This window comes from Myotis myotis, unplaced genomic scaffold, assembly GCF_014108235.1.
Source record: "Myotis myotis isolate mMyoMyo1 unplaced genomic scaffold, mMyoMyo1.p scaffold_m19_p_5, whole genome shotgun sequence".
Classification (NCBI taxonomy): domain Eukaryota; kingdom Metazoa; phylum Chordata; class Mammalia; order Chiroptera; family Vespertilionidae; genus Myotis; species Myotis myotis.
The window spans coordinates 13,663,405-13,687,753 of record NW_023416357.1 but is presented as its reverse complement, the minus strand read 5'-3'; the positions used below and the strand labels follow the sequence as shown (position 1 = coordinate 13,687,753).

Here is a 24,349-nt window from a genome sequence, read left to right as displayed (position 1 = left end):
GCCAATAACTGTGCCCACCCATGATCAACTGAAAGGATCACAATGGATAGAAAGGCGTATAAACAATGCTCCTTTTAGAAAGCCTTATTTCATTCAGTGCTATGCATAATGCTTAAATATGCAAATGGATTTTGCACAAATGTTTCCACAGGGAAACACTGTGAACTTATAGTTTTATCAAGAACATGATAATTAAAAATATAGTATGTTGAAAAAAATAAAAATATAGATGTTGTTCAAATATTTAATAACTAGAGACCCATTGCACAAAAATTTGTGCACTTGCGGGGGGAGGGGGGGTCCCTCAGCTCGGCCTGTGCCCTCTCGCAGTCTGGGACCCCTCAGGAGATGACCACCTGCTGGCTTAGGCGTGCACCTCAGTGGATTGGACCTAAGCTGGCAATCAGACATCCATCTGGCAGCCCGGCACCGCTCGTGGGATGTCCACTTGCCAGCGGGGAGCAGACATAAGCTGCAGTCGGACATCCTTAGCGCTGCTGAGGAGGCAGGAGAGGCTCCCAACACCACCGCTGTACTGGCAGCCATCAGCCTGGCTTGTGAATGAGCAGAGCTCCTCCATGTGAGACCTCACTGAGCACCAGAGGGCAGCTTCTGCATTGAGCGTCTGCCCCCTGTTGGTCAGTGTGTGTCATAGTGACCAGTCATTCCAAGTCTTTCTGCTGTTAGGGTCAGTTTGCATATTACCCTCTATATAGGATAGAGGCCTGGTGCACGGGTGGGGGCTGGCTGGTTTGCCCTGAAGGGTGTCCTGGATCAGGGTAGGGGTCCTGCTTGGGTGCCTGGCCAGCCTGGATGAGGGGCTGATGGCTATTTTGAGGCTGCCTGCACCGCCTTTAGGGTGGGGGTTCCCATTGGGGTGCCTGGCCAGTCTGGATGAGGGGCTGATGGCTGTTTTCAGGCTGGCCAAGCCGGCGACTGAAGGTCCCGGCCTCTCCTTTTTTTCTTTTTTCTTTTTTATTCTGGGATTTATTTACCTTCTATACTTGAAACTTTGTTGCTGCTCCAGCTCCGAGGCCACGGCCTGCTGAAAGCAGGTATCTGGGGTTTGTTTATCTTCTATAATTGAAACTTTGTTGCTTAGAGTGGAGCTCAGAGCCCGTCCACAGCAGGGAGGAAGCTTGGCTTCCTCCATCACTGGAACAAGCAAGCCTCCTGCTCGCTTCAGCTGCGTGGCTGCCGGCCGCCATCTTGTTTGGGTTAATTTGCATATCCTGCTGATTAGCCAATGGGAAGCATAGCGGAGGTATGGTCAATTACCATATTTGTCTATTATTAGATTAGATTCTACTATTATATTTTTCTTACTGTCAGCATATAGTAACCGTGATATCCACAAAGGTAGACCTTATTGTAAGATTCGTGTCCCTTGGTCATTGATTTCTGATTCATTGTATGCTAATAAAAATGTCCTAATGCCCAGTAAATGCTTTTACTAAGAGGATTTTCACACATGCCCTCAGATCATATCACCACTTAAAAGGTCAGCAGGTGTTTTCATTGCATACCCTTAGATGTTTTCAGAGGCTTAGAATAAAGAATAGTGATAAAATTACATCTCTAACTCTATCAGTGATGGATAACATGCTTATTTAACTATAAAACATTTAGGTGTATTAACCCTTGAACAACACAGATTTGAAATGCACCAGTCCACTTATATGCAGCTTTTTTCATCTTGTAAACAGACAACATAAACTTTTGGTATCGATAAAAGCAGTACTGTAAATGTATTTTCTCTTCTGATTTTCTTCATATTTTTTCTCTATCTTACTTTATTGTAAGAATACAATATATAATACATGAAAAATATGTGTCAATCAACTATTTATGTTATTCGTAAGGCTTCTGGTCAGCATTAGGCTAGCAGTAGTTAAATTTTGGGAAGTCAGAAGTTACACAGGGATTTTTGACTGTGAGGGTTAGTGCCTCTAACACACGGGTTGTTCAATGGTCAATTGCAATGACTGTTTTCTTGCTTTTAGACTTGTAAGTTTTTGGCAATATTACTAAAACTTCCAAGTAGTATGAAAAATTGACAGCAGGAATGCAAGGATTATCACACTTAAAATATATTCTTGGAATATCAAAATGAGATAATATTCAGTGTGATGTTGGCATGTGATCAATGAGATGCAATGAACCCAATTATGCAAAGCAGTTATTTTGGACCTATCATTCATCTGCATGCTATTTGAATCAGGATTGAATTAATTACTAGCAAAGGGAAAGGTAAGGAACTTGCCTTTCCTCAAAACAGTCAGTGATTTTTAATTAACACTAAATTCATAGAATTCTTAGCACTGCTCCAATCATTCAGAAATCCTGTTTTCTGTTTGTTTGTTTTATTTACAGCACGCTGTGTAAAATGTATATTAGGAAAACATTTATTGCCAATTTAAAAACATTTGAGTAGTTTTTTTCTTAAATATACTAGACAAGAATATTGAAATCCTTGTGGTTAAGGGGTCCTCAGGAAGCAGGTTTTAAGGTGGTCCCCAGTGAAGGACTTGGACCAGAGGAACAGAGGTAAAGCTGTCTACAAATAGCTCCAAAATCAAGGAATTGCAACACCCTGTTACTGTAGGTTTGAATGGGGAGCTCAGAATTGGGGCTGTTCAAAGGGCAGTTGACAGTTAAATAAATCCCAGTGTGCCATGTGGGTATTAGCTTTGGAGATTTAGCCAAAGGGTCTTTCCTAACATCAGCTGCAGCCTCATTTGGCTCTTCTGTGTTCTCTGCTCACCTCATTAGATAACCATTTATTCTTGATGCCCACGCCCTTCATTGTCCCTAGGTGTCCTTTACTCCATCTGCCTCCATGGAGATGATTCTCCTGCCCCTCTGTCACTGTGATTCGTTTGTACCTCCCATGAAATACTGGCTCTCAATCAACGTCCTCTTTACCTTGTGTCAACTCAACCGCTTAGCCCTCATAAAACTTTATTTCCCAATGTGCAGAGGTTCACAGCATGGCTTCAAAGCCACACCTCTTCCCATACAATGCAAGGAAACGAAACATACAGTGATTTACAACTACTATAAGGCGAGTGATGTGTAGCCTCAATTTATAAATTAAACCAGTTATTTGTACCTTCTTCAGAGCAAGATGCACTAAGTGCAGATGCTTCAATTTAGAGGGTAAGGATAAAGCAAAATATAACTTGAAAACATTCTTTAAAAAAGTCTGCTTCTCTTAGAGACTTGGGTTGTTGTAAATCTGAACATTTTGGTTCATTCATTGTCCAGGGAAAAACTGCTGATGGGAACAAATTCGGGTTCACTTTTCAGAAACAACATAAAGATGGCTTGCCATCGTGGCTTATTCAGTGGCTCATGACTTTAATAATTTGTTGCAAAATTTAAGGTGCAAGGACTATGGGATAAGAGGGTTTTAGGTTTGACTGTCTGCCTGATCCCGTTAGTGAGGAAGCCAAGCAACATTCGTTAGACTGAGAAAACTGAAGTTTCAGTGGCCCTGTTCAGTGTGGATTTATCTCAAAATCATTATCCTTAGAGGGAGATAAGGTTTGGGAGCAAAGCTAGGCAGCTGGGTGTTGTCGATAAGCTGATTAACTTGACATATTTCTGCCATTTCATGTTATTCATTTGATATTCTGCAGATTTCAACATTTTTGTAAAAAAAAAATCAAATATGCCTTTGATAAAACAAGTTCTGTTTGAATATTGGTCGGGTCTTCATGTCTGCTGTTATTTTATTCCAGCTGGGTCCCGGGCCTCATACAGCAGCCAACACGGCCACCTGGGCCCAGAGCTGCGGGCCCTGCAGTCCCCAGAGCACCACATAGACCCCATCTATGAAGACCGCGTCTATCAGAAGCCCCCTATGAGGAGTCTCAGCCAGAGCCAGGGGGACCCTCTGCCGCCAGCACACACCGGCACCTACCGCACGAGCACAGGTGTGTATTCAGGACCCCGCCCCGTGCCCTCTCCAGGGTGGGTGGCATGCTTGGGAGCCCCACAACCCTCCCTCATGGGAGGAATGTGTGTGTGTGTGTATGTGTGTGTGTGTCCTCTCTCCTTACAAGCATTATGATGCTTGTATGATGGTGATGATGGAAACCAAACCTGAGTCCAGTTTACCTCCGTCAGTATGTTGTAAATGAAAGATATACCATGGAGGGTGTAAGCTTATTTTGTCAAACAGGCAAATTGAAGGAAGCAGGATTAATTCCTTAGTCATCCTTACTAATGTATTTAATGAATATAAGTCCTCGAGAAAGCACGGTCATTATATGGGATGTAAAAGGCATATACCTAATTCTGGTAAGTATTTTTTTTAAATGATATAGTCTACCTACTTGGCAAGCTTGGGGAAAAACACATATTGACTAAAAAATGTAGCATACTTTGTAAGGCAAACTGAGAATTTATTTTGTACACACTATTAGGCTGAATTATATGAAATTATTATTTAAAGATTGGATGTTGGCCATTGCATGTGGTTCAGTCAACTGTATAACTTTCCTGGATTAAATCTATATTTTGAATTGAATACCAGCAGAGGCCACATGAAGAAAGACATGTGTTTTCCCAGAATGAGCAGCCATTGGCAAAATAATGGTCAAATGTCATGACTCAGGGTACCAGAGAACACTTAACTATACAATGGATATCATTAAGATGTTGAGAATTGCACATATTATAAAGCTGAGCATTGATAAGTAATCTCAGAAAATATTCTGTAGATGATTTGCAGAGAGCAGCGCTCTCTCCTTCCTTCCTAATGATCCGCATTGGCCTGGACAGGGGCCGAGGCTGGGAAAGCAAAGCCCTGGTCTACACCTGGGCACACAGGGCTCTGCCTCTTCAGATGGTTCCTTCTAGTTATCACCAAGTAGAGCGAAGCAATTTTGTTAAACTGCATTATGATACTAAATTACACGTCTTGAAATCCAGTCAAGCTAAGTTGCTTTTATAGTTGATTATTGGTATTGACATTTCAGTTTTTTACAGCATCATAGGCAACAAGGGACAAAATATTCTTTATTTTATTTTTGACATTGTAAATTCCATCCAGTGTTAATAATAGCTATCTTGGTTTAGAAGAAAAAGAATACCCATTTATTCTTCTGTCAGAATCTCTCTCACCTTCAACCTGCTAAACCCACACCCATGTGAGATTGGGCTGGTTTAACATTTAGTTTGTTGCATGTTATTAAGGTAATTTTATAAAAGATGGTGATAACCTCAGAGATGTTCAATATCTAATCTGAATAAACACTGACAACCAAAGGGATTATGTTCATTCTCAGTTCTATATTCATATGCTCTTAGAATGATCTCATTAACAAACTTCTGGGGAGTTAATGAAAAATCAGCTATAATAAGAAATAAATACTTCATGCATGTATGTCAGATTAAAGACAAAGAAAGATGCTTGCACTTCTAAAAAATAAACAGAACTGTAGAGTTTTTTCTAAGGCAGGGGACCTGGGCCACATCCCGCTGGCCACCTGTTTCAGGAGTCCTGGTGAGCTCAGTAGGATTATTACATTTTTAAATGGCTTACAATGAAAAGATAGAATCTGTTTTGTGATATGAAAAATGTATATAAAATCAAAATTTGAGTGTTTATAAACAAAGGTCTTGGGGCGCCCGGCTAGCTCAGTCGGTAGAGCATGAGACTCTTAAACAAAGGTCTTGAAATGTGGCCGCACCCATTCATTTAGTATCAACTATAGCTGCTTTCCCGCTGCAGCGGCCGCATTGAGTAGCTATGACAGAGACTAGATGGTAAAGCTGAGAATCCTTACCTTTTGGCACTTTAAGGAGAAAGTTTGCCAGCCCCTGCTCTCAGCCATCGATGGAGGATGGGGCTGGATAAATGAATGAACAAGTGCTTTCCTTTGGTCCCTCCCATAAAGGAAGCAGCAGTGTCCTCTAAGGGCTTCACAGGGGAAACCTGTTTGCCTGGCTTCTGTAACAGTAACCTCTGCCCTGGCAGAGATCTGAGGCTGTGACAACCAGCTGTCAAAGACCCCACCCCAGCCTGCACCTTGGAACTTGAGACACTTTTGAGGAAATATGCTGACTTCATGCAACACTAGGGACATTTCCAGAAGTGCACTGGAAATCTCACGGGATTACATGTAGGGAGAACCATCTCCTCCAGCTCCTAAGCATAAAACCATGAGCTTTCACCCACCCTGGTTACTCGCTATTTCTACACTTAATTCCCTTCATTTAAAATCCTTACACTTTCTCAGCTAACCCTGTAACTCTAGGGACTATCAGAACCCACATGTTTGAGAAAATGCCTGTAAGATGGGCATATCATTTACTCATAAATTTTATACATATGATACAATATTATTAAATTGTACCTAGTAAATGTCAAGATTACAAATTGATATAAAGAAACATTGTAGGATGGCTTTCCCATTTCCAAGAGGACATTTTTCACATCCCCTGTGCTGTCTGTACATTCTACTGCAGACACTGGGTCAGACCTTTAAGAGGCTCCAGGGCCAGAGCAAATGCCCTAACTCTCTGGGGAAAGAGGACCTGTCCTTATGGGCCTGTCACACTTGATGTTCATGGCAGTGCTAGTTACAATAGCTAACATCTGGAAACAGCTCAGGTGCCCATCCGGAGGTGAGGGGATAAAAATGTTGTGGTACGTTTATGCCATAACTATGCAGCTGTAAAAATAGAGCCAGTCTTCTCCAGCTTTATGGCTCAGTGGTTGAGTGTAGACCTGTGAACCTGTAGGTCACAGTTCGATTCCCAGTCAGGGCATGTACCTGGTTGCTGGCTCAATCCCTACTAGGGGTTGAGCAGGAGGCAGCAGATTACTGATTCTCTCTCATCATCATTCTCTCTCTCTCTCTCTCTCTCTCTCTCTCTCTCTCTCTCTCTCTCTCTCTCTCTCTCTCTCTCCCTCTCTCTCCTCCTTCCTCTCTGAAATCAATAAAAAATATTTTTTAAAAAGAGAGCCAGTCTTTAAACCTTCACACCCAGGCAGTCTTGCCTTAGAACCTGAGCTCTTAATAGCCATCTTGGTTGACTGACCCTGCATTTATAAAAATCATCATTTAAAAACAAAATAAATGTAGATTCCTTCTCATCTATAGAGCTTCAGGATTTTCTATATCTTGTTATTCAAATAGTATCTGTTCAGGACATATCATGTGCTAGATGCACTGGCACATTCAAAGAAGCTTAAATAAACTCCTTGTCCTTGAGCATGTTCACTTTCGTATCACAGAAAATCACAAAAATTAACTGGTAGTGGATGGTAATATCTTAAGGGCTAAATAAATATTCTAGACAAAATTGAAGACAAAGTATTAATAAGAACACTAAACAACACATAGTGTCTTTCTTTCCTAGACAACATGTGACTCAATATTGTGTAGTCCGCAATCCCCCATCCTGCTTATCCCGAGACTGCCTTTCTCTATTTTCCTGGCAAGGAGTTGGGCTGCGGGAAGGTGTGGATTTTTCATCCACGTCCACCTTGGTCATTCAGGGCAGCGGCTGTGCTCCCTACCACCTCAGGTCCCAGACATCACTCCTGGCTGAGTGGCCACTTTCCTCTCCCTGCCCTGCTCAGCACTAGGCTGGCCCATCCCTGGATCTCCTTTGCCCCAAACACCACAAAGGCTTTCTTGAGTCACAGACAGTTCTAGAGCTGAGAGATACACAAGGAGATGACTGCACAGCAAAAACCAGAAAACAGCTGTAGATACTGAAGATGAGATATTAAAGCTCCCTCAACTTCCCACCAAAGGGGATTTCTCAGCGTTGCCCGTTGGGCTCAACCTCCCAGCATCTTTTCTCATCTGTCCTCTCGGTCTTCCTTCTCCATCTATCCTATTTGATTGCCATACTAAGCCACTCACCCTATGACTTTATTATAAAGGCTAACGCAAATCTCTGACATCAAGTCAGATGAGGAGCAGTGTACCTTTGGGTATTCAGAAAAACTTTTCTAGGCTTTCCTAAAATAAATCTCCCTAATGATGGAGATTTACCTACGAGTATTTATACTCATTTAAATACATGTTAGAGCAGTGGTCAATAAACTCCTTAGTCAACAGAGCCAAATATCAACAGTACAATGATTGAAATTTCTTTGAGAGCCAAATTTTTTAAACTTAAACTATATAGATAGGTACATTGTTATTAACTTAATTAGGGTACTCCTAAGGCTTAGGAAGAGCCACACTCAAGGGGCCAAAGAGCTGCATGTGGCTCGTGAGCCGCAGTTTGCCGACCACAGTGTTAGAGGATCAGGGTACATAAATCCTACTTCTCACCTCTCTTTTGCTCCAGGCTTGTGGATGGTGAAACATACAAATAAGTTCACTGTTCACATGGAAAATTAATAAGATTTTATTTAACTGAGCAGGCCCCCTATTGGCCACAGCTATGCCAGAGAACATGGTCTAAAGAGGATTTCCCTCCTCCCCCCCACCCCAGACCTCACTTAGATACTTCAGGCTCAGGCACCCCATCCACTGCAAGACAAGAACCGCAGACCTCTTGCCCACCAGGCCAGCAGAAGGGGGCAGGCTCTCAGGTGGCCCACCGGCCTCCTTGGGCCCAGATGTGCTCTTACTAGGGAGGCAGAGAGAAAGTTGAGACAGAAGCCAGCCTCACAGCCCCAGAGAAGGTAAAATCCTTCTGATTCAGGTAAAAATTACTGAATCTGCAGTGGTTCATGGTCAAGAGGGCTCCCCAGAGGGTGCCATCTCACCAGACATGGCAGTCACTTCTGTCTGTGGGCCAGTAAGTGAGGAGAGAGAGGCAGAGGCAGGCTGCCATTCATGCCCTCTCCCAGGGCAGGGAGGCACAATCGTGTGGCCGGCAGCAGGCAAAGCAGGCCTGTGAGGAGGACTGTGGTGTGAACAAGCCCACCTGCTTTTATAGGACAACCAGTCTAACATCCTGCACGATGAAAATCTAAAGAGGCACACTCTTAACTAGGGTGTCTGTTGAAATAAAACATACCTTTCATCTGGGAAAAGGATTCTCAAAACCAGAGTTTGTACAATAGACACAGCCAGACAAGGAATATGTGAGCCTCGTGAATTTGCTTACGCTGAAGTCTATTAAGCAAAAACAAAATAACACAGATTTGTATTTCAAACTCAAGGCATATCGATGACTGTCAACTTAAGAGTCATTTTATTCACACAGACTCTTGCCTCTGACAACCCCGCGAACACATCTCTCTAAACTAGTGAGAATGGCCGCCGTCTGCGTCAGTGATAGACACATGAATTTCCCGATAGATAAATGTGATTCTAAGTGAGTGGAGAAATTGAGCTTTTGGTAATGGAAGTGTCAGCTTGTAATAAAGAATGAATTATTGCCCTCACCGGTTTGGCTCAGTGGATAGAGCGTCGGCCTGCAGACTGAAGGGTCCCAGGTTCGATTCCGGTCAAGGGCATGTACCTGGGTTGCGGGCACATCCCCAATAGGAGGTGTGCAGGAGGCAGCCAATCGATGTTTCTTTCTCATCAATGTTTCTAACTCTCTCCCCCTCTCCCTCTCTGTAAAAAATCAATAAAATATATATTTTTAAAAAAGAATGAATTATCACAGACACATTGCAAGGGGAAAACATGCTGAATATTCTTATGAGGTTGACAAATATTGCAACATAAAAAGAAAAAAGAATGTGGTGAATGCCTGGCCAGTGTGCTCAGTGGTTGAGCGCTGACCCATGAACCCGGAGGTCAGGGTTCGATTCCTGGTCAGGGCACATGTCCAGGTTGCGGGCTGGACTCCCAGTGTGGGGCATGCAGGAAGCAGCCGATCAATAATTATCTCTCATCATTGATGTTTTTATTTCTCTCTCCTCCCTTCCTCTCTAAAATCAATAAAAATATTTTAATAAAATAAAAGAATGTGGTAAAAATATTTGCACATGTAGGCAAAATATTTTTTAAAATTTTTATTTTTTTTTTTTTTTTTTTTATTTTATTTTTTTTTTTATTTATTTATTTATTTTTTTTAACCCTGTTTGAAACTAGCCCATAGGCTGTAGGCACTGTGAGGCCAGCTTCACTATTACTTTTCCTCCTCTGCGACCACCAAGATCGGTGTTCAGATCCGATGGGAAAGGGAACTGGAGGGTTCTTTATTCTCTATAATACCAGCCAGTGCTTAATAAAGTTATAGAAGAATTACATAGAACCTTCATATTCATAAAATTTTTTATTTTTATTCTTTATTGATACATAAATAACATTTTCAGTTAAAATTATCAGTTAAGTCCAGAAAAATATGGGTTATTCACAGTTTATTGTTTATGAATGCTGTTACTTCAGACTGTAAAAATGATTACTTCCCATTGGAGCAAGTCAAATAACTTCTTAGTTTAAAATTTTACCTTTTTTTAATCTAAAAAGACAGGGGCACATTATCACCCAAATGGAAGTGTTTAATAAGCTCAACGATAAATAGTGTCTTAAAGCTAGGAAGAGCTTCCAGATGCTTACCTATATCAACTCATTTTATATGTAAAATGGTGTAAATAAAAAATCTAATTACAGCTGAAGGAAGACAGAGTGTTTGCTAGTAGAACAGTTCATGGTAAAATTCAGAAACATCAACTCCAATGATAATGATTCCACACTACTAAAAATTCTGCATTAAATGCCACTCCCCACAAATGTAATAATATCTGACATTAAAAGATTATCTTAAATTTACCTTGAGTATTTTCCATTGCGTTTGGCATGGATCAGCCTGTGCAGAGTGCAGAAAATTAAAAGACCTTTACGGTTAATTCTAAATGATAATCCTGTTGAAAATGTAGTGGCTTGGATGCTAAAGGTCCTTCATTCCTAAAGTAACAGAATTAAACTCTCTTGAAGAGTGTGTAGGCCTTGTTCTTGGACCCACTGTCACCTAAGCCATCTTTATTTTCTGAACTTGCAGAGGGAATTCATAGCATTTAATTAGCTTACTGCATGCTATCTATGTAACATATGTAAATGTGTGTTTTTTTTATGTTTTCATATTTCTGTATATACACATCTACCCATTCTGTTCTTTTTCCCACTGTCAGTAAATAATACATATAGCCATCTATCTTCATCAGAGTACCTGGAGAATGTTTGATTTTATTAAAAAGGATCTCTCTTCCTCTCTTTCAAATATAATGTGTAAAACATCTCTCTTTTTACACGCTAGACCTTTATTTGTGTAGCTCTATGGAAAACATATAATTTCATGAACAACATAGATGTCGGGTGAAGTTTCAAGTAACCTGCTGAAGAGGCAAATTCTAAAATCTCCTCAAAGAGACCAGTATGATGGTTCATTGAGTTCTAAGAGCTTATTGAGGGAGAAGAGGCTGTTTGCAGGGCAAGTGAGGAGGGGGGTGCTTACAGACCCGATGAAGCACCTTCCACTTCAAGTGTTTGCCACAAGAAGGTTCAATTGAATAGAGTAATCCTACCAGGCAGGTGATTTGGTCAACTGAGCTCTAAAATTTAAGTAAGGAAAATGTATAACAGGACAGGAATTAAGGGAAATATTGTATTAAAAGAAAATCTTCTAGTAGTGTGACCAACATCTGCTTACCCATGCAAATAAAGAGCCGTGGTTTGCATAAGCCACACCAGGTATGCACTGCAGAAAGGGAGAATTGAATCTTTATGTGTGGAAGTCGTTTTTTTAATGTCATGTTTAAAAGCATAAGGCAAGTACATGGTGGCATTACTGCTGGCTAGTTTGAGACCTGTTAGGTTCTCACACGTGTTTCTTGTTTTTTTCCGTATGGTCCTGTAACCTTTCTCCACATTTGTATTGGTATTTTACATTATTTGACTGCATTGATCAGTTTCTAATTTATTTCGATTTGGAGTTACCAACTTGAATTCTGATTTTATAGTTTTAAATTATCACCACTATCGTATTGATTGTGACCTAACAGACATAAAACAGATTTCCTGGTTGTAAACTTCATGTTTATTAGTCTGATCTGATCATTATGAAACTTAATCCATCAGAGCAGTCCTCATTTCAAAAGTCAGCTCCTCTGGAAATGTACATACTTTATTTTAGAAAGTTGTTCTTAAATATTTTTCTAGTTTTCACTGGTGCCTGTTCCCAGAATTTTGGTTATTATAAGATTAAGTATTAGAAGCTTTGGAAATAAGAAGTGCTGATCTCTTAGTTAAAAATCAGTTTTCAGTATTAGAATGTGTTCCTCCAGTTCACTTTGTGACTCTTTGGTCATTTCTACATGATTTCCTTAACTTCTTTTAACAGTTGTTTTCTTGATATGACATAATTTTTTTGTGTTTGACAAGCCCTATATCATTTAATGTAAGAGAGGATAAGTAAACTCTATCACCATCCACTAAGAAGCTCAGGGAGTCAAAGTTAATGGGGGAGGGGGGGCGGCGGGGGCACGGATATATAATTGGAACCTAATGCCATGTAGAGAGCATCCAGGGAAGAAATGGGCATACTAGACACTGGCTACCTTTTGGGTATATTCTAATCTACAAGGCCAGGAAGTAAATACCCTGCCTAAAATTGATCATGGCTATTCATTGTTGCAGCAATTAATACCTGGTCACATTCTATTAATATGAAAGATGCTTTCATTGTACAGGTCAACTAAAATCTTAGGTATCAAATTTTTTGAGACCCAGAAAAATCTCAGAAATCATGACAAGAAACGTACTGAAAAGAATCCATGGCTGAAACCGGTTTGGCTCAGTGGATAGAGCGTTGGCCTGCAAACTGAAAGGTCCCAGGTTCGATTCCCGTCAAGAGATGGGTTGTGGGCACATCGCCAGTAGGAGATTGGAGGATGCAGCTGATCGATGTTTCTAACTCTCTATCTCTTCTCCCTTCCTCTCTGTAAAAATCAATAAAAGAAAATAAAAGAATCCAGGAAGAATTTCAAAAAATTGAAATTCAGTTTAGAAATAGTCATACTGGTTTTGGTAACTGGTACAAAAATCTCCTCAAAATAATTTAGACACGTTGATAAGATGCAAATGCTTTGTGAAAGCCAAGAAAGCTCATTGTTTTGTCTGGGTTACAGTTGGGCTGGTCTTCCACTTCTCCTGCATGCCTACCCTTCTCCTAATCTATGTGTTACTCTGACAGCTTTGGGTAAAAAGAGATCTATGGAAATCTGTAGCGAACAACTTAACAAAAACTAGAGCAGTCCTGCATTTTTTGCCGTAGTGCTAATTAGGGAAACATGAACCCCACCTGCACCCATGCACACATTCCCTCACTTTTCCTTACTTTTTAACTCAGGAAAATTAACTACGTTCCTAAGTTTGTTTTGCACCCTCCATGAACTTAGCGTAACATCACATGAACAAACACTTTCTGAATTTTCTCAACATGAACAATAATTAACTGTCCACGATTCCCTATAAAATATTCCTTCTTCTGGGTTTGTTTTTACCTTAGATTAATAAACCTTCTCTTGGATGTTGGTAAGTAATAAACAGACAATAGATGCCTTGTCCTCTAGAGCAGAAAGGTGTATTTCTGAAATCGCATGCTAATTATCATTACTGGATCACATTGAGTATATTGGTTCAGATATGACCAATTATTTTTTTTTTATTCTTTCAAACCCTTGTTTTATGTGTGTAACTTTCCCCCTTGCTTAGACCTGGTTAACCATTTCTGTGAGCAGGTCCTCAATTTTTTACTTTGTCCCTACTTTCCTGTCCTAGCCCCATCTTCCCCTGGTGTCGACTCCGTCCCCTTGCAGCGCACAGGAAGCCAGCATGGCCCACCGAACGCCGCCACGGCCACCTTCCAGCGGGCCAGCTACGCCGCCGGCCCAGCCTCCAATTACGCCGACCCCTACCGACAGCTGCAGTATTGTCCCTCTGTTGAGTCTCCATACAGCAAATCCGGCCCTACCCTCCCGCCCGAAGGCACCTTGGCCAGATCCCCGTCCATTGACAGCATTCAGAAAGATCCCAGGTGGGTACGAACCTTTTTCTTTTCCCTACTTACGTCCAAGAGGCTCTCTTAACCAGTCATTGTATGAATGGCGTTATTTTTTCCTACATCACATTATGCATTCATGTCATGGGCTGAGTATGAAAGGGTTGACTTTGGTTTTATAATCTTTTGTCTGATTTGGAATGTGGGTGTTGGTCATGGATCCCAAGTATCTTTTGTGGTTCAATAGCAAGCAGTATAGATGATCTTTGGATCAGAACATCGGTAGATGCTTCAGCTACTTGATGAGATGTAGAACAACTATCTCTTTAATGCTCAGGAAACTGAGAATTGTGAATGATCTCAGTTGACTTCAAATATCACTGACTAGGTTTTTACTGTTTCAAAGGATGCATGTTTTGTCACTCTGCATGTCTCTATCAGCGAGTAAAGTGGGCCATATACCAGACTATACTAAAAATTGAAAAACTTAGAAAATGAATATTATCTTCATTTTTCTGTGTCTGAAAGTAAACATGAGGTTAAAGTTGTCTGGGCATTGATAAAAAACGTGTGTAATGTAGTAAAGAAATTGTTAGGTTGAGATATGTGGGGGTTTTTTTTTGCTTTCTTTTTCAACATTGGCAAGGGATATAGCGATACTCTACTTCTGAAGTTGGAATTGAATTCCGGCAGAATTAAATGATGTTTTATTCATAGCCATTTGATGTATGCTGACAGAGTCCCATAAATATATATCTGCATCTGTGAATACCATCGGCATGTCAGATTTCTGGTATTTCCGTAGAGCAGGGCCTGTGACTTGACTCTGGTGGCATACTTGAAATTTGTCTCCAGGAATTTTCTCTGATGGCGCGCACAAGTGCTTATGGACTGTGCTGAGGGGTTTGCATGGAGTATTTTATAAAAAGAAATCACTTCTACAAACATAAAGGCAGAATGGGATTATCTTATGGTATTCTTTGAGATAGCTACTTCAGCACAATTGCACCCCACTGGAGGGTTCATGCCAAATATTATATTTGATAGAACCTCCCTGGTAAAAGTGAGCTGGAGAAAATGTTCATTTCACTGTTAACTACTAGAACTAAGAAATATGCTTACATTTACATTGTGCCCCATCCTGCATATTCAGGTTTTCAATCTCAACAGCAATCTCTAGAGTATTGATCTTGAAATCTGTCCCCAATCCTTATATGTTTGGTCATGTGTAGATAGAATATTCTTCAGATTAGCAGCTCAACATTGCTATTTTAAAATAAATTTTCTTGACATGCAACTGAAAACATATAGAAATAGAATAACTTGCACACTCTTAAGAAATGCTAAGTAGAATATTGAATTGGCATTGCTTTATTTAACATTGCATATTTAAATTAAGGATAAGTGTCTTATCTCCAATGGGAAGGTTTTAAATGTTCATATTAAGGGAATTTGGCTTAATAAGAAACCAAATTTATGCTTCTCTAGCTACAGATAAGCTTCTTTATTTTTTGCTATGAGCTAAATGCATTTTATTTTACTAAGTGGCATATCCTTTCCATTTTATATTACTGTCACTTGTATAGCTTTTTTTCCTCTTTCAGTATATTGTCATGGCTCTTAGCTTTTCAAGTTATGGATTATGTCACTTATATTTATTGGGTGCACTCTATAAACCAAAAAAGAGAAACACCAATAAGAAATGTTAGAATGAATAAGAGAATGTTGGGCACTAATCTTTTGTATGTGTAAAATTTATATGCAGATTAGCATTATATGAATTGCAGACTCAGTATGTTATTTTCAAGAATGCTAGGCATTGGCCTTAATGTGTTCACTTTGAGAAAGAAAATCATACCACCATTCTGAGTCCAGCTGCACAAGTGAAACAGACAGAACCAGATCTAGAACCAGAACTGGCTTGTTGTGATTTAACACAAAAGGAACTAATACCCTGGCATCATGCAAAATCAATGGGGTATAAAATACAACAAGGCCTTGTAGCGTTTTCTTAAAATAAAGGACTAGAGTTAAGTGTTCATATTTAACTGAGATACATCCCAAATCCAAAATTCAAGTCTAAAACCTAATGATATTTTTATGACAACATTTTTACATTTTCCTTCAAATAATGAATTTTTATTTTCCCCAAGTGACTATTACTAGAACTAATATATTTAACTTCTAGGGTTCACAATTATTTATTTTGGCATTATTGCTTATGATTTAAGCTTTTTCAGTCTTTAGACTTCTTTCAGCTCTCTTACATATGTTTTTAAAGAGAGTGTTAACGTTTTATTTATCATTAAATACAAGACCATTTAAGCCTCTGTGCTGTTACAAACATGCCTCCATAGCACAATTTCATAGCAGTTTTATATACATCTTTGATGCAATTCTCCTTTGTGGGGGAAAACTAATATCTCCATATGCCTTAAATAAAGGGAAAACTGGAGTGTAAATGACTTACGAAGATCACAGTGCTGCCACAGGGGTACGCAGCTAAAATTCACACTTACGGGTACTGGGAGACAGATTGGCATGAACATTTTTATTTCCTTATAAAAAATAAAAAGGAAAAGGAAAGAATATACTCCCATCTTTTATGATTTTTTTGGAGGATGGTAGTACGAGGTATCTTTATGTAGGAGCTGGGAGAAATGAAGGAAAGGATGCAAATGGTCTGAGTAGATCTACTCTCTGATAATTGCTTTTTTGATTGGTCTTTGTTTTATTTCTCCTTTCTTTTCTAATATCTGTTTTATTTCTCTTATTGCAGACCAGTGTCTTTTCACTATTAAAGAGTTTTAGTATTATTCAATAAGAGGTTTTCAGAGTGTGCATTTTAAAATAATAAATTGAAATTAAGATGCCCCAATTCGGTCATTAGATTTGAAACCAGAGAACCCCTACTAACCCTTAATTCCTCTAAGCCAGTGGTTCTCAACCTGAGGGTCACCAACCTGTGGGTTGCAACCCCTTTGGGGGTCGAATGACCCTTTCACAGGGGTCACCTAAGACCATCGGAAAACACATATATAATTACATATTGTTTTTGTGATTAATCACTATGCTTTAATTATGTTCAATTTGTAATAATGAAAATACATCCTGCATATCAGATATTTACATTACTGATTGAAGAGTATGTACAAGGGTATGTACATGGGTTGTTATGATTCATAACAGTAGCAAAATTACAGATATGAAGTAGCAACGAAAATAATTTTATGGTTGGGGTCACCACAACATGAGGAACTGTATTAAAGGGTCGCAGCATTAGGAAGGTTGAGAACCACTGCTAAGCCCTGGGATGTGAAAGGCTTGGTTCTGAAGGGTTGGGGTTTTCTAGCTTGCTTGCCTCAGTCATATAGGTTTTTGTTGCAAAACTTTGGTCTTTCCATCATTAACTGCCCCTATTCTGTACTTCAACAAAGAATGTGCAGAAATCTTTTTATACAGGAGATGGTAAAGTCTAATTTCCTTTTTATAGTCACAAGTCACTTTGAAAATGTTTATATATATGAATTTTTCTTTTCAGCCACATTTGTGAAGCTTTTATTTCTTCATTGCATGTTATCTTCCATAAAATGTGAATCTCTTAAGAATTATTGTCATGGCTAATACATTTTTTGATGCTGTACCAAATATAGCATTATATACTGTTGTTTTTAAGTATATAGGTTAAATATAAATCTTCAAATCAAAATATATGCATGAGGTGTCAGTGATGTTAGGAGTGAGAAGACATAGCATTCTTATTTTGAAAATGTGATTAGTGAAATAGCTGGAGAAAAATAAAGCAAGACTGATATACCCGGTAGACTAACGGTACTATAAATGTTCTCTATAAAAGAAGAAAAGTTTGGGTGGGACATTTATTGACGTAGCTTAACATATAGGTAATAGCATCTTTTCATCATGTTTGATTACTCTCTTCTCAAGATATTGTATTCATTCATATACACTCTCAAAAACAATTTTTCAAAAAAGCTTAATGAATCTAAATTATTGTAAACATGATTTATAGTAAAAAATCTGTCTTATTTTTTTTTTTTACTCAACATAATAGAGAAATAAATACAAGGGCACTTCTTCACTGCTGAATGTGGTTCTGTCAAACTTATACAACATATTTTGTTCCAAGCTACATTTAAGATAATAATTTTTTCATTATTGGATATTATTAAATGTTATTATAAAATAATACTGCTTATAAATACCTTATAATTAGGTAAATCTGTGTTAAGAACATTTCCACATGTTTTTTCTTCATTGTTTGCCTACCCAGTTAAACAAATCACAGAGTGTGTAGTGAATTGAGGATTTAGAAAACAAAATGTACTCCAAAACTGATTTTTGAAAGGTAAAGTTTCAAAAAAATATTTTTAAAAAATCTTTATTAAATTTTAAAGTACTATTATTATGTAACCTAAGTAACATGGCTGAACTGTTTGCAATGAAACAGTAATATGATAGTCTTCATAGTTTAGTTTTCTTTTTAAAAATATGTTTTTCTTGATTTTTTTTAGAGAGGGAGAAAGGGAGAGGATAAAGAGATAGAAACATCCATGAGACATCAATCATTTGCCTCCTGCACACCCCCTACTGGGGATTGAGCCTGCAATCCGGGTATGTGCCTTGACCAGGAATGGAACTATTGACTTCTTGGTTCATGGGTTGATGATGCTCAATCACTGAGCCACAACATCCAGGCCAAAGTTTTGTTTTCTTAGGTGGGGAATCTCTGGGGAATTTGACTTAAAATGCCCACTAATTAATTATCTATTTAACTGGGGAACTGTCTGGGGGTGGGAGGAGGATAAAGCATGTGCAATCTGAAGACCTTCAGAGGATAAAGAGTACTGGGAAGGCATTTATTCAGTTAGGCTAAAAGCAAGTCTGACAAGTGGCCATTCATTCTATGCTTGGATGCCTTGGCCACTCACTATCTCTGGGAGAATTTTATGAATTCTTTGAATAACTCAAACCTTGAAAACTAATTTATATTGATAGAAAATCTGTATCTTTTGTACGCTCATTCCCTGATGTTATTTCTAACCTCCTAAATCACATGAGAAGCACCCATCCCTTCTTCAAAGGATAGCCTTTGCACACAGATACTAAATTGCCCAGCATTGCCTGGCCTCCTGCTCCCATGCAAGCTGCAATCCCTGTGCACATTGTTATGTCTAGGGCTCTTCTCTGGGCATCCTACAATGGCCAGTCTCCTTCCTAGTTCTGTCTCACACGTCATCGACATACAGGCAGAAAACAAGCGATACCAATGGGCAACCTGGGTTCATACTAGGTTTTCTTGATAGTTAAGATGAGAAAAATGTTTATAACAATGATGATGATAGCAATGATTATTAAAATTATTTAAGTCATGCCCTTGCTGGTGTTGCTAAGTGGTTAGGGCATTGGTCCCTCACAATGAAGGATCTCGGGTTCAATTCCCTGTCAAGGGTATGTACATGGGTTGTAGGCTCCATCCCGGCCCCATCAAGGCACATGTGGGAGGGAACCAATCAATGTGCGTCTCTCTCCCCCTCCCTTCATCCCTTCCATTATCTCTAAAAATCAATGGAAAAAATATCCTCAGATGAGAATTAACAACAATAAAAATTATTTAAGTAATATGTTTCATGCTCAGCATAAAACTTTTGTATTCATTATTGTATTTAACCCTCTTTAAATCCCTCCAACATGACTTGTTATGGTCCCCATTATACATATGAGGGAGCTGAGGCACAGAGAGCTGAAAACTGACTTCCAATCCCGTGTTTCTAACTACTGTGAAGACTGATAGGAACATAACTCTACAGTCAAATAAAATGCCCAGTCTTTTCACATGTGATTCCTGCAAAGCTATGAATCAATTATCTTTACCTTGAATGTTTAATATTCTTTTTATCTAATTAGGTATTTTACATTCGCTGCTTGTTAGGTGATTCCATTTTTTTGATACTACAGAAATCTTTTCTCGGTCCTAGCTGTTATCCAGTGTGCTTACTGTCCCCACTGCTCCTTGTCACTTGGAAATGTGACAGGCATACACATATGTCTTCAGTGAGGTTTTATTCATCCATGCTCAGAGCTGGCCCAGGGCCAGAGCCCTGCAGCTCTCACTCCTCTGGGCTGCTCCCTCCAGGTCCATCGAAGGCATCAGGTGTGTTCTCAGTGGCTTTCCTATGGAATATTCTCAGGTAGGCTCTACAGTGTGATGAAGGCATGGGATCAGCTTCATTCTTTAAAGAGCTTTCAGAATTATGGGAGAGAAAGATGTATCCACAAATGACAGTGATGCATGAGTAAATTAGACGGATGTGGTTAAGTATGGAGGAGGCATTGAGTATTTGGCACAAACTTTGAGGGGTAGACAATGTTTCCAATGGAAAAAAAATGGGAGAAAAAGCTTTCTAAGCAGAGAGAACAGTTAAAAAGAAAATAGGGCTGGAAATGGAGTGGACAGGGCCTGGTTGAATTACTCAAAGCTGGTTCTGTTAGGTAGAGGGCAGCTGTCTGTGAACCTCCCTGCCCACCCACCCAATCAGAAAAATGTTAGTTTACACCGCCATATGTGACTGTTTTTCACTTATACATTTTAAACATAGAGGACTGCTTTCTTAAGGCTTCCATCACAGACTACCAGGAACTGGGTGGCTTAAACCAATAAAAATTTATTCTTTCACAGTTCTAGAAGCTAGAAGTCCAAAATCAAGGTGTGGGTGCAGGGCCACATTGCTTCAAAGGCCCTGGCAAGAATTCTTCCTTGTCTCTTCCAGCCCCTTGTTGCCCCAGTTGCTCCTTGGATTGTGGCTGCACGACTCCAATCTCTGTCTTCATCTTCACAGGGTCTTCTTTTGGTCTCCGTATCTCCTCATCTCTTCTGATCAGGACACCAGTCATTGTATTTAGAATCCACTCTAATCCAATAAGACCTTGTGTTAATCAATCTGCAATGACCCAATTTCTAAATAAGGTCCCTCTCTGAGCTTATGAGTAGACATGAATTCTGGGGAGATACTAGTCAACTAATTACATATGCTTTGGATACAATTTATACTATATAATAAATGTACACTAAAGATAGAACTGAAAACAGTATGTTAAAGGTGGAACAACATCATTAAAACTTATTTCAATGTACATTTTAATCATAAAAACTTTTCTTTTGAAAGAGTTATACAGTTAAATATGTTAGACCTGAGCAGATTATTACTATTTTTACTGGTAAGATGACTGGTGTTCATCACTCCAGGTATAGACAGATGTGTGATGTGTGAGTTTGGCCATTTCTTGGCTTTTGAACCTGTGAGAATTGTTAGTGCTATCTTGTTCATATTGTGAGAGTTACTATAAAGATAGATTTTAAAAAAGATAGATAATATAATCCAAAATTTTGCATGGACCAACACACATCAGCAGCCATAAGGAGTCCTAGGTGAAGTGCCCAAATAAGCAGAGGTGTCATCATCAACCGCCATGTTGGAACTTCCAGTGACAGGCATGCTGTCATCTAAAATGTGAGCCCAGTGAGAGGGCCAGTGCCAACCCATGGGGTAAATATGACAGCTCTTCATTTCCTTGTTTTCTTCAGGTAAATGAATGAGTGGAAATTCAATGTTCTCCTCTCCTCCCCACCCCACCCCCATGGTGATCTTGGTGCAGCCCTACTGTGCATACTCTCACCCTCCAGGGGAACAGAGGATGCCTGGGCTGTGGAGGGTGTCCAATTTATGGTGAAAAGGGTTCTTAGCAAATGTTGATTCCGACCAGGATGCTCCTCAGCTCTACCCTCAAAGTGCCTGTATGTAAATGGGTATAATAACAGTCTTTTCCTCAGATAGTCGTTGTGAAAATGCAATATTTTAAGTCTTTGGGCCATTTCCTTGCACAGGAAGAGCCCATTGTTAGCTGAGATTCCTGCCACTGACTTCCTGCTGCCCCAAGCACTCCTGCCATCAGGAGCACCTGCAGACAGAGTCAGGCTGAGAAAGGCACTTGGAGTCAAAGATATGGAAGAAATGGGAGAAGGCAGAGGGGCTGGAAGCTGTCTAGTTGGAAAGACAAAGAGAGGCCCAGGAGCAGACCCTGGGGAATGCCCTGCTGGGAGACCAGTGGTGAGAGGGGATCTCATGAGGCCACAGCACAGGGAGGAGGGAAGATTGAGAGCTCGAGTCTCACAGCCAAGAAACAGAATTAAAAGATGGAAGGGAAGACTTCACTGCAAAAGAATTTTTTTGTTTGTTTCATAGAAGCCTCCTTTTCAGGATTCCTTTTATCAGTTTAAAGTAATGTTCACACACAATACTTGTCTGTACTAATATTGATTTTCCTGTAGCCTGGAATACTCCCTTTGTCTCCTGTCTTCATAGTCACTTGTAGAAGTAAACACTTGCATTTCTAACACAGTGAATCATTCTAACACTACCCCCACCTCGTTTTTACTGAAGAGTGTTCTGGCATAGGGGCCACCATGACACTCCTCAGTTAAGAGCGATGGAACATAGGCAGTCATGACTGAGGAGTAACTGTACACAGATCACTAATTAGTTAACTAATCGTTAGCAAATAGCCTATCAGATAAGATGGTGGAAATCTTCATTCTGTGCTTTTCTGGTGTACAGGTGTTCCTCTTGAGAGCCAACTCTTCTTTTCCCTCAACCCATATGCTTTCAGTAAAGCAGACATTTTCCCCAAGTTTAATAAACCGCACATGGCCCAGGAGCTAACCACCCATGGGGCCCCCACCCACTAGCCAGCCTCCAGGTGTGCAGTGGAATCTGAGGAACTCAAGTCCTACCTCTTAAAAGTGGGCTGTGTGCATTCTGGATTTTCCTACGTCATTTGGGGCAAAAAGCCAAATCCAAGTTAGCTAGAGCCAACATACAGAAGCAAAGGCTATTGCATACCCTGTTCTTCTCAAAAAAGTCCTCTCCCTAATGCTCACAGTTGTTCCCTCCCCACCCATCCTCTGGAGGTGGCCATGGTGGTCTTAGTTTTGGTCTCCAGAATGAAGCCAGGCGGAATATGTATTTGTCCTTTGCCACTTGAATCTCTAATGATTTTCCTTATACAGTCTGTCCAGAACTTTTTTTTAACCCTTCTATGTAAAACCAACTACACTCTGTGTCCTAGGAACAAAGATATTGTCTTTCCCCCAATTAATAACAACTAAGAAGTTCCACACAATAACTAAATTATCATGGATTCTTTACCAGATTGTCTAGAGAGTCTGGTGATAGGGGAGACTGAATCTCGTGACACCATTCAGCATCAGAGTGTGTTGGATCCCTAGAAATCAGATAGTGTTAAAACTAAAGTACCTTTAATCTTAGGGTCCCCAATAATGAGAAGTACAATGATAGCAGATAAAAATAATTGGTGGTTTAAAGAAATAGGGTCTTGAATTGCGAAGTAAGACAAATAATTATTTTGGAGTATAACTTTTATACCGAGTACATTTTCCCACTAGTAATTCATATTACTTTCTGCTTCATAATCTCTTTTTTCATTAAAAACCAGGTTTATGTGGTTAATGTGTGTCTCTTGTATTTAGATATTCTTATACTGAAAAGAGAGTGAGACTTGCAAATGAAGTCATTCCTTACACCAGTCATTTAGGATGAAGCAGAGCTCTGAGGCAGGAAGCTACAAGTGAGAAAGGAAGTACATCTCTCCCCCCAATTTCATTGTGGAATGAAAGACCAGAATATTTAAGAGCACAAAGTGTAAATATTAAAAATGGAACCCTTGGAAATAAGCCGAGAGCCCATTTCCCTGGAATCTCATAGAGAATTAGAGACCTGCAGACTCAGACAGGAGGCTCCAAAGTTCAACTCCATGTTAGCGCATGGTTTCTGTTTCATGTCCGTGTGCCCCTCGCTCACTTCCCACTTTATACCTTTTATGGTTCTGAGAGGTGGTTTTGTGCTTCAAAAGAAATCAAGGGATAGTTTTGTAGGTCCAGATCAGGGGTCCTCAAACTACGGCCCGCGGGCCACATGCAGCCCGCCGAAAACATTTATCCGGCCCGCCGGGTGTTTTTGCCGCCGCTGCCTGTCCTGCTTAGCAGCCGACTCGTCCCGGGCCCGCAGTGCGCATGTGTGGAATGTCTGAGGGACAGTGAACTGGCCCCCTGTTTAAAAAGTTTGAGGATCTCTGGCCCAGATCATAATAAAAATAAGATTATAAAAATGGACAGTAATATCTTTCCTCCCCCAAGGTTGGTCCTTATGAGTGGAAGCCCTCACCAGGAAAAGAGAGACCAAGAAAACTCAGGAAGACAGAATTGGTTCACTTGTTCAATCATTACTCAAAGGCTGAATTCTTCTAGGGGGAATCTTGACAGCCCTAGATTTTATTTAAGAAAAGTGGCATCTGCATATATGTGCCACTTAGATTATATGTG

At 39.9% G+C, this 24,349-nt stretch overlaps 1 protein-coding gene and 1 non-coding gene across 4 annotated transcripts in view; one reads left to right on the top strand and one right to left on the bottom strand.

Annotated features, from left to right (window-relative positions):
* The window catches only part of CTNND2 (catenin delta 2), a 795,027-nt gene that overhangs the window by 481,706 nt on the left and 288,972 nt on the right, over window positions 1–24,349 (top strand). For all 3 annotated transcript variants that reach the window (XM_036310692.1, XM_036310691.1, XM_036310693.1), the window contains 2 exons: window positions 3,744–3,938; window positions 13,713–13,968. In XM_036310692.1, the coding sequence (XP_036166585.1) occupies window positions 3,744–3,938; window positions 13,713–13,968 (451 nt within the window). The remainder of the gene's footprint in view (window positions 1–3,743; window positions 3,939–13,712; window positions 13,969–24,349) is intronic.
* On the bottom strand, window positions 10,010–10,129 carry LOC118657201. The gene has a single exon (XR_004967925.1). It is a non-coding gene; the product is annotated as a small nucleolar RNA SNORA61 (small nucleolar RNA).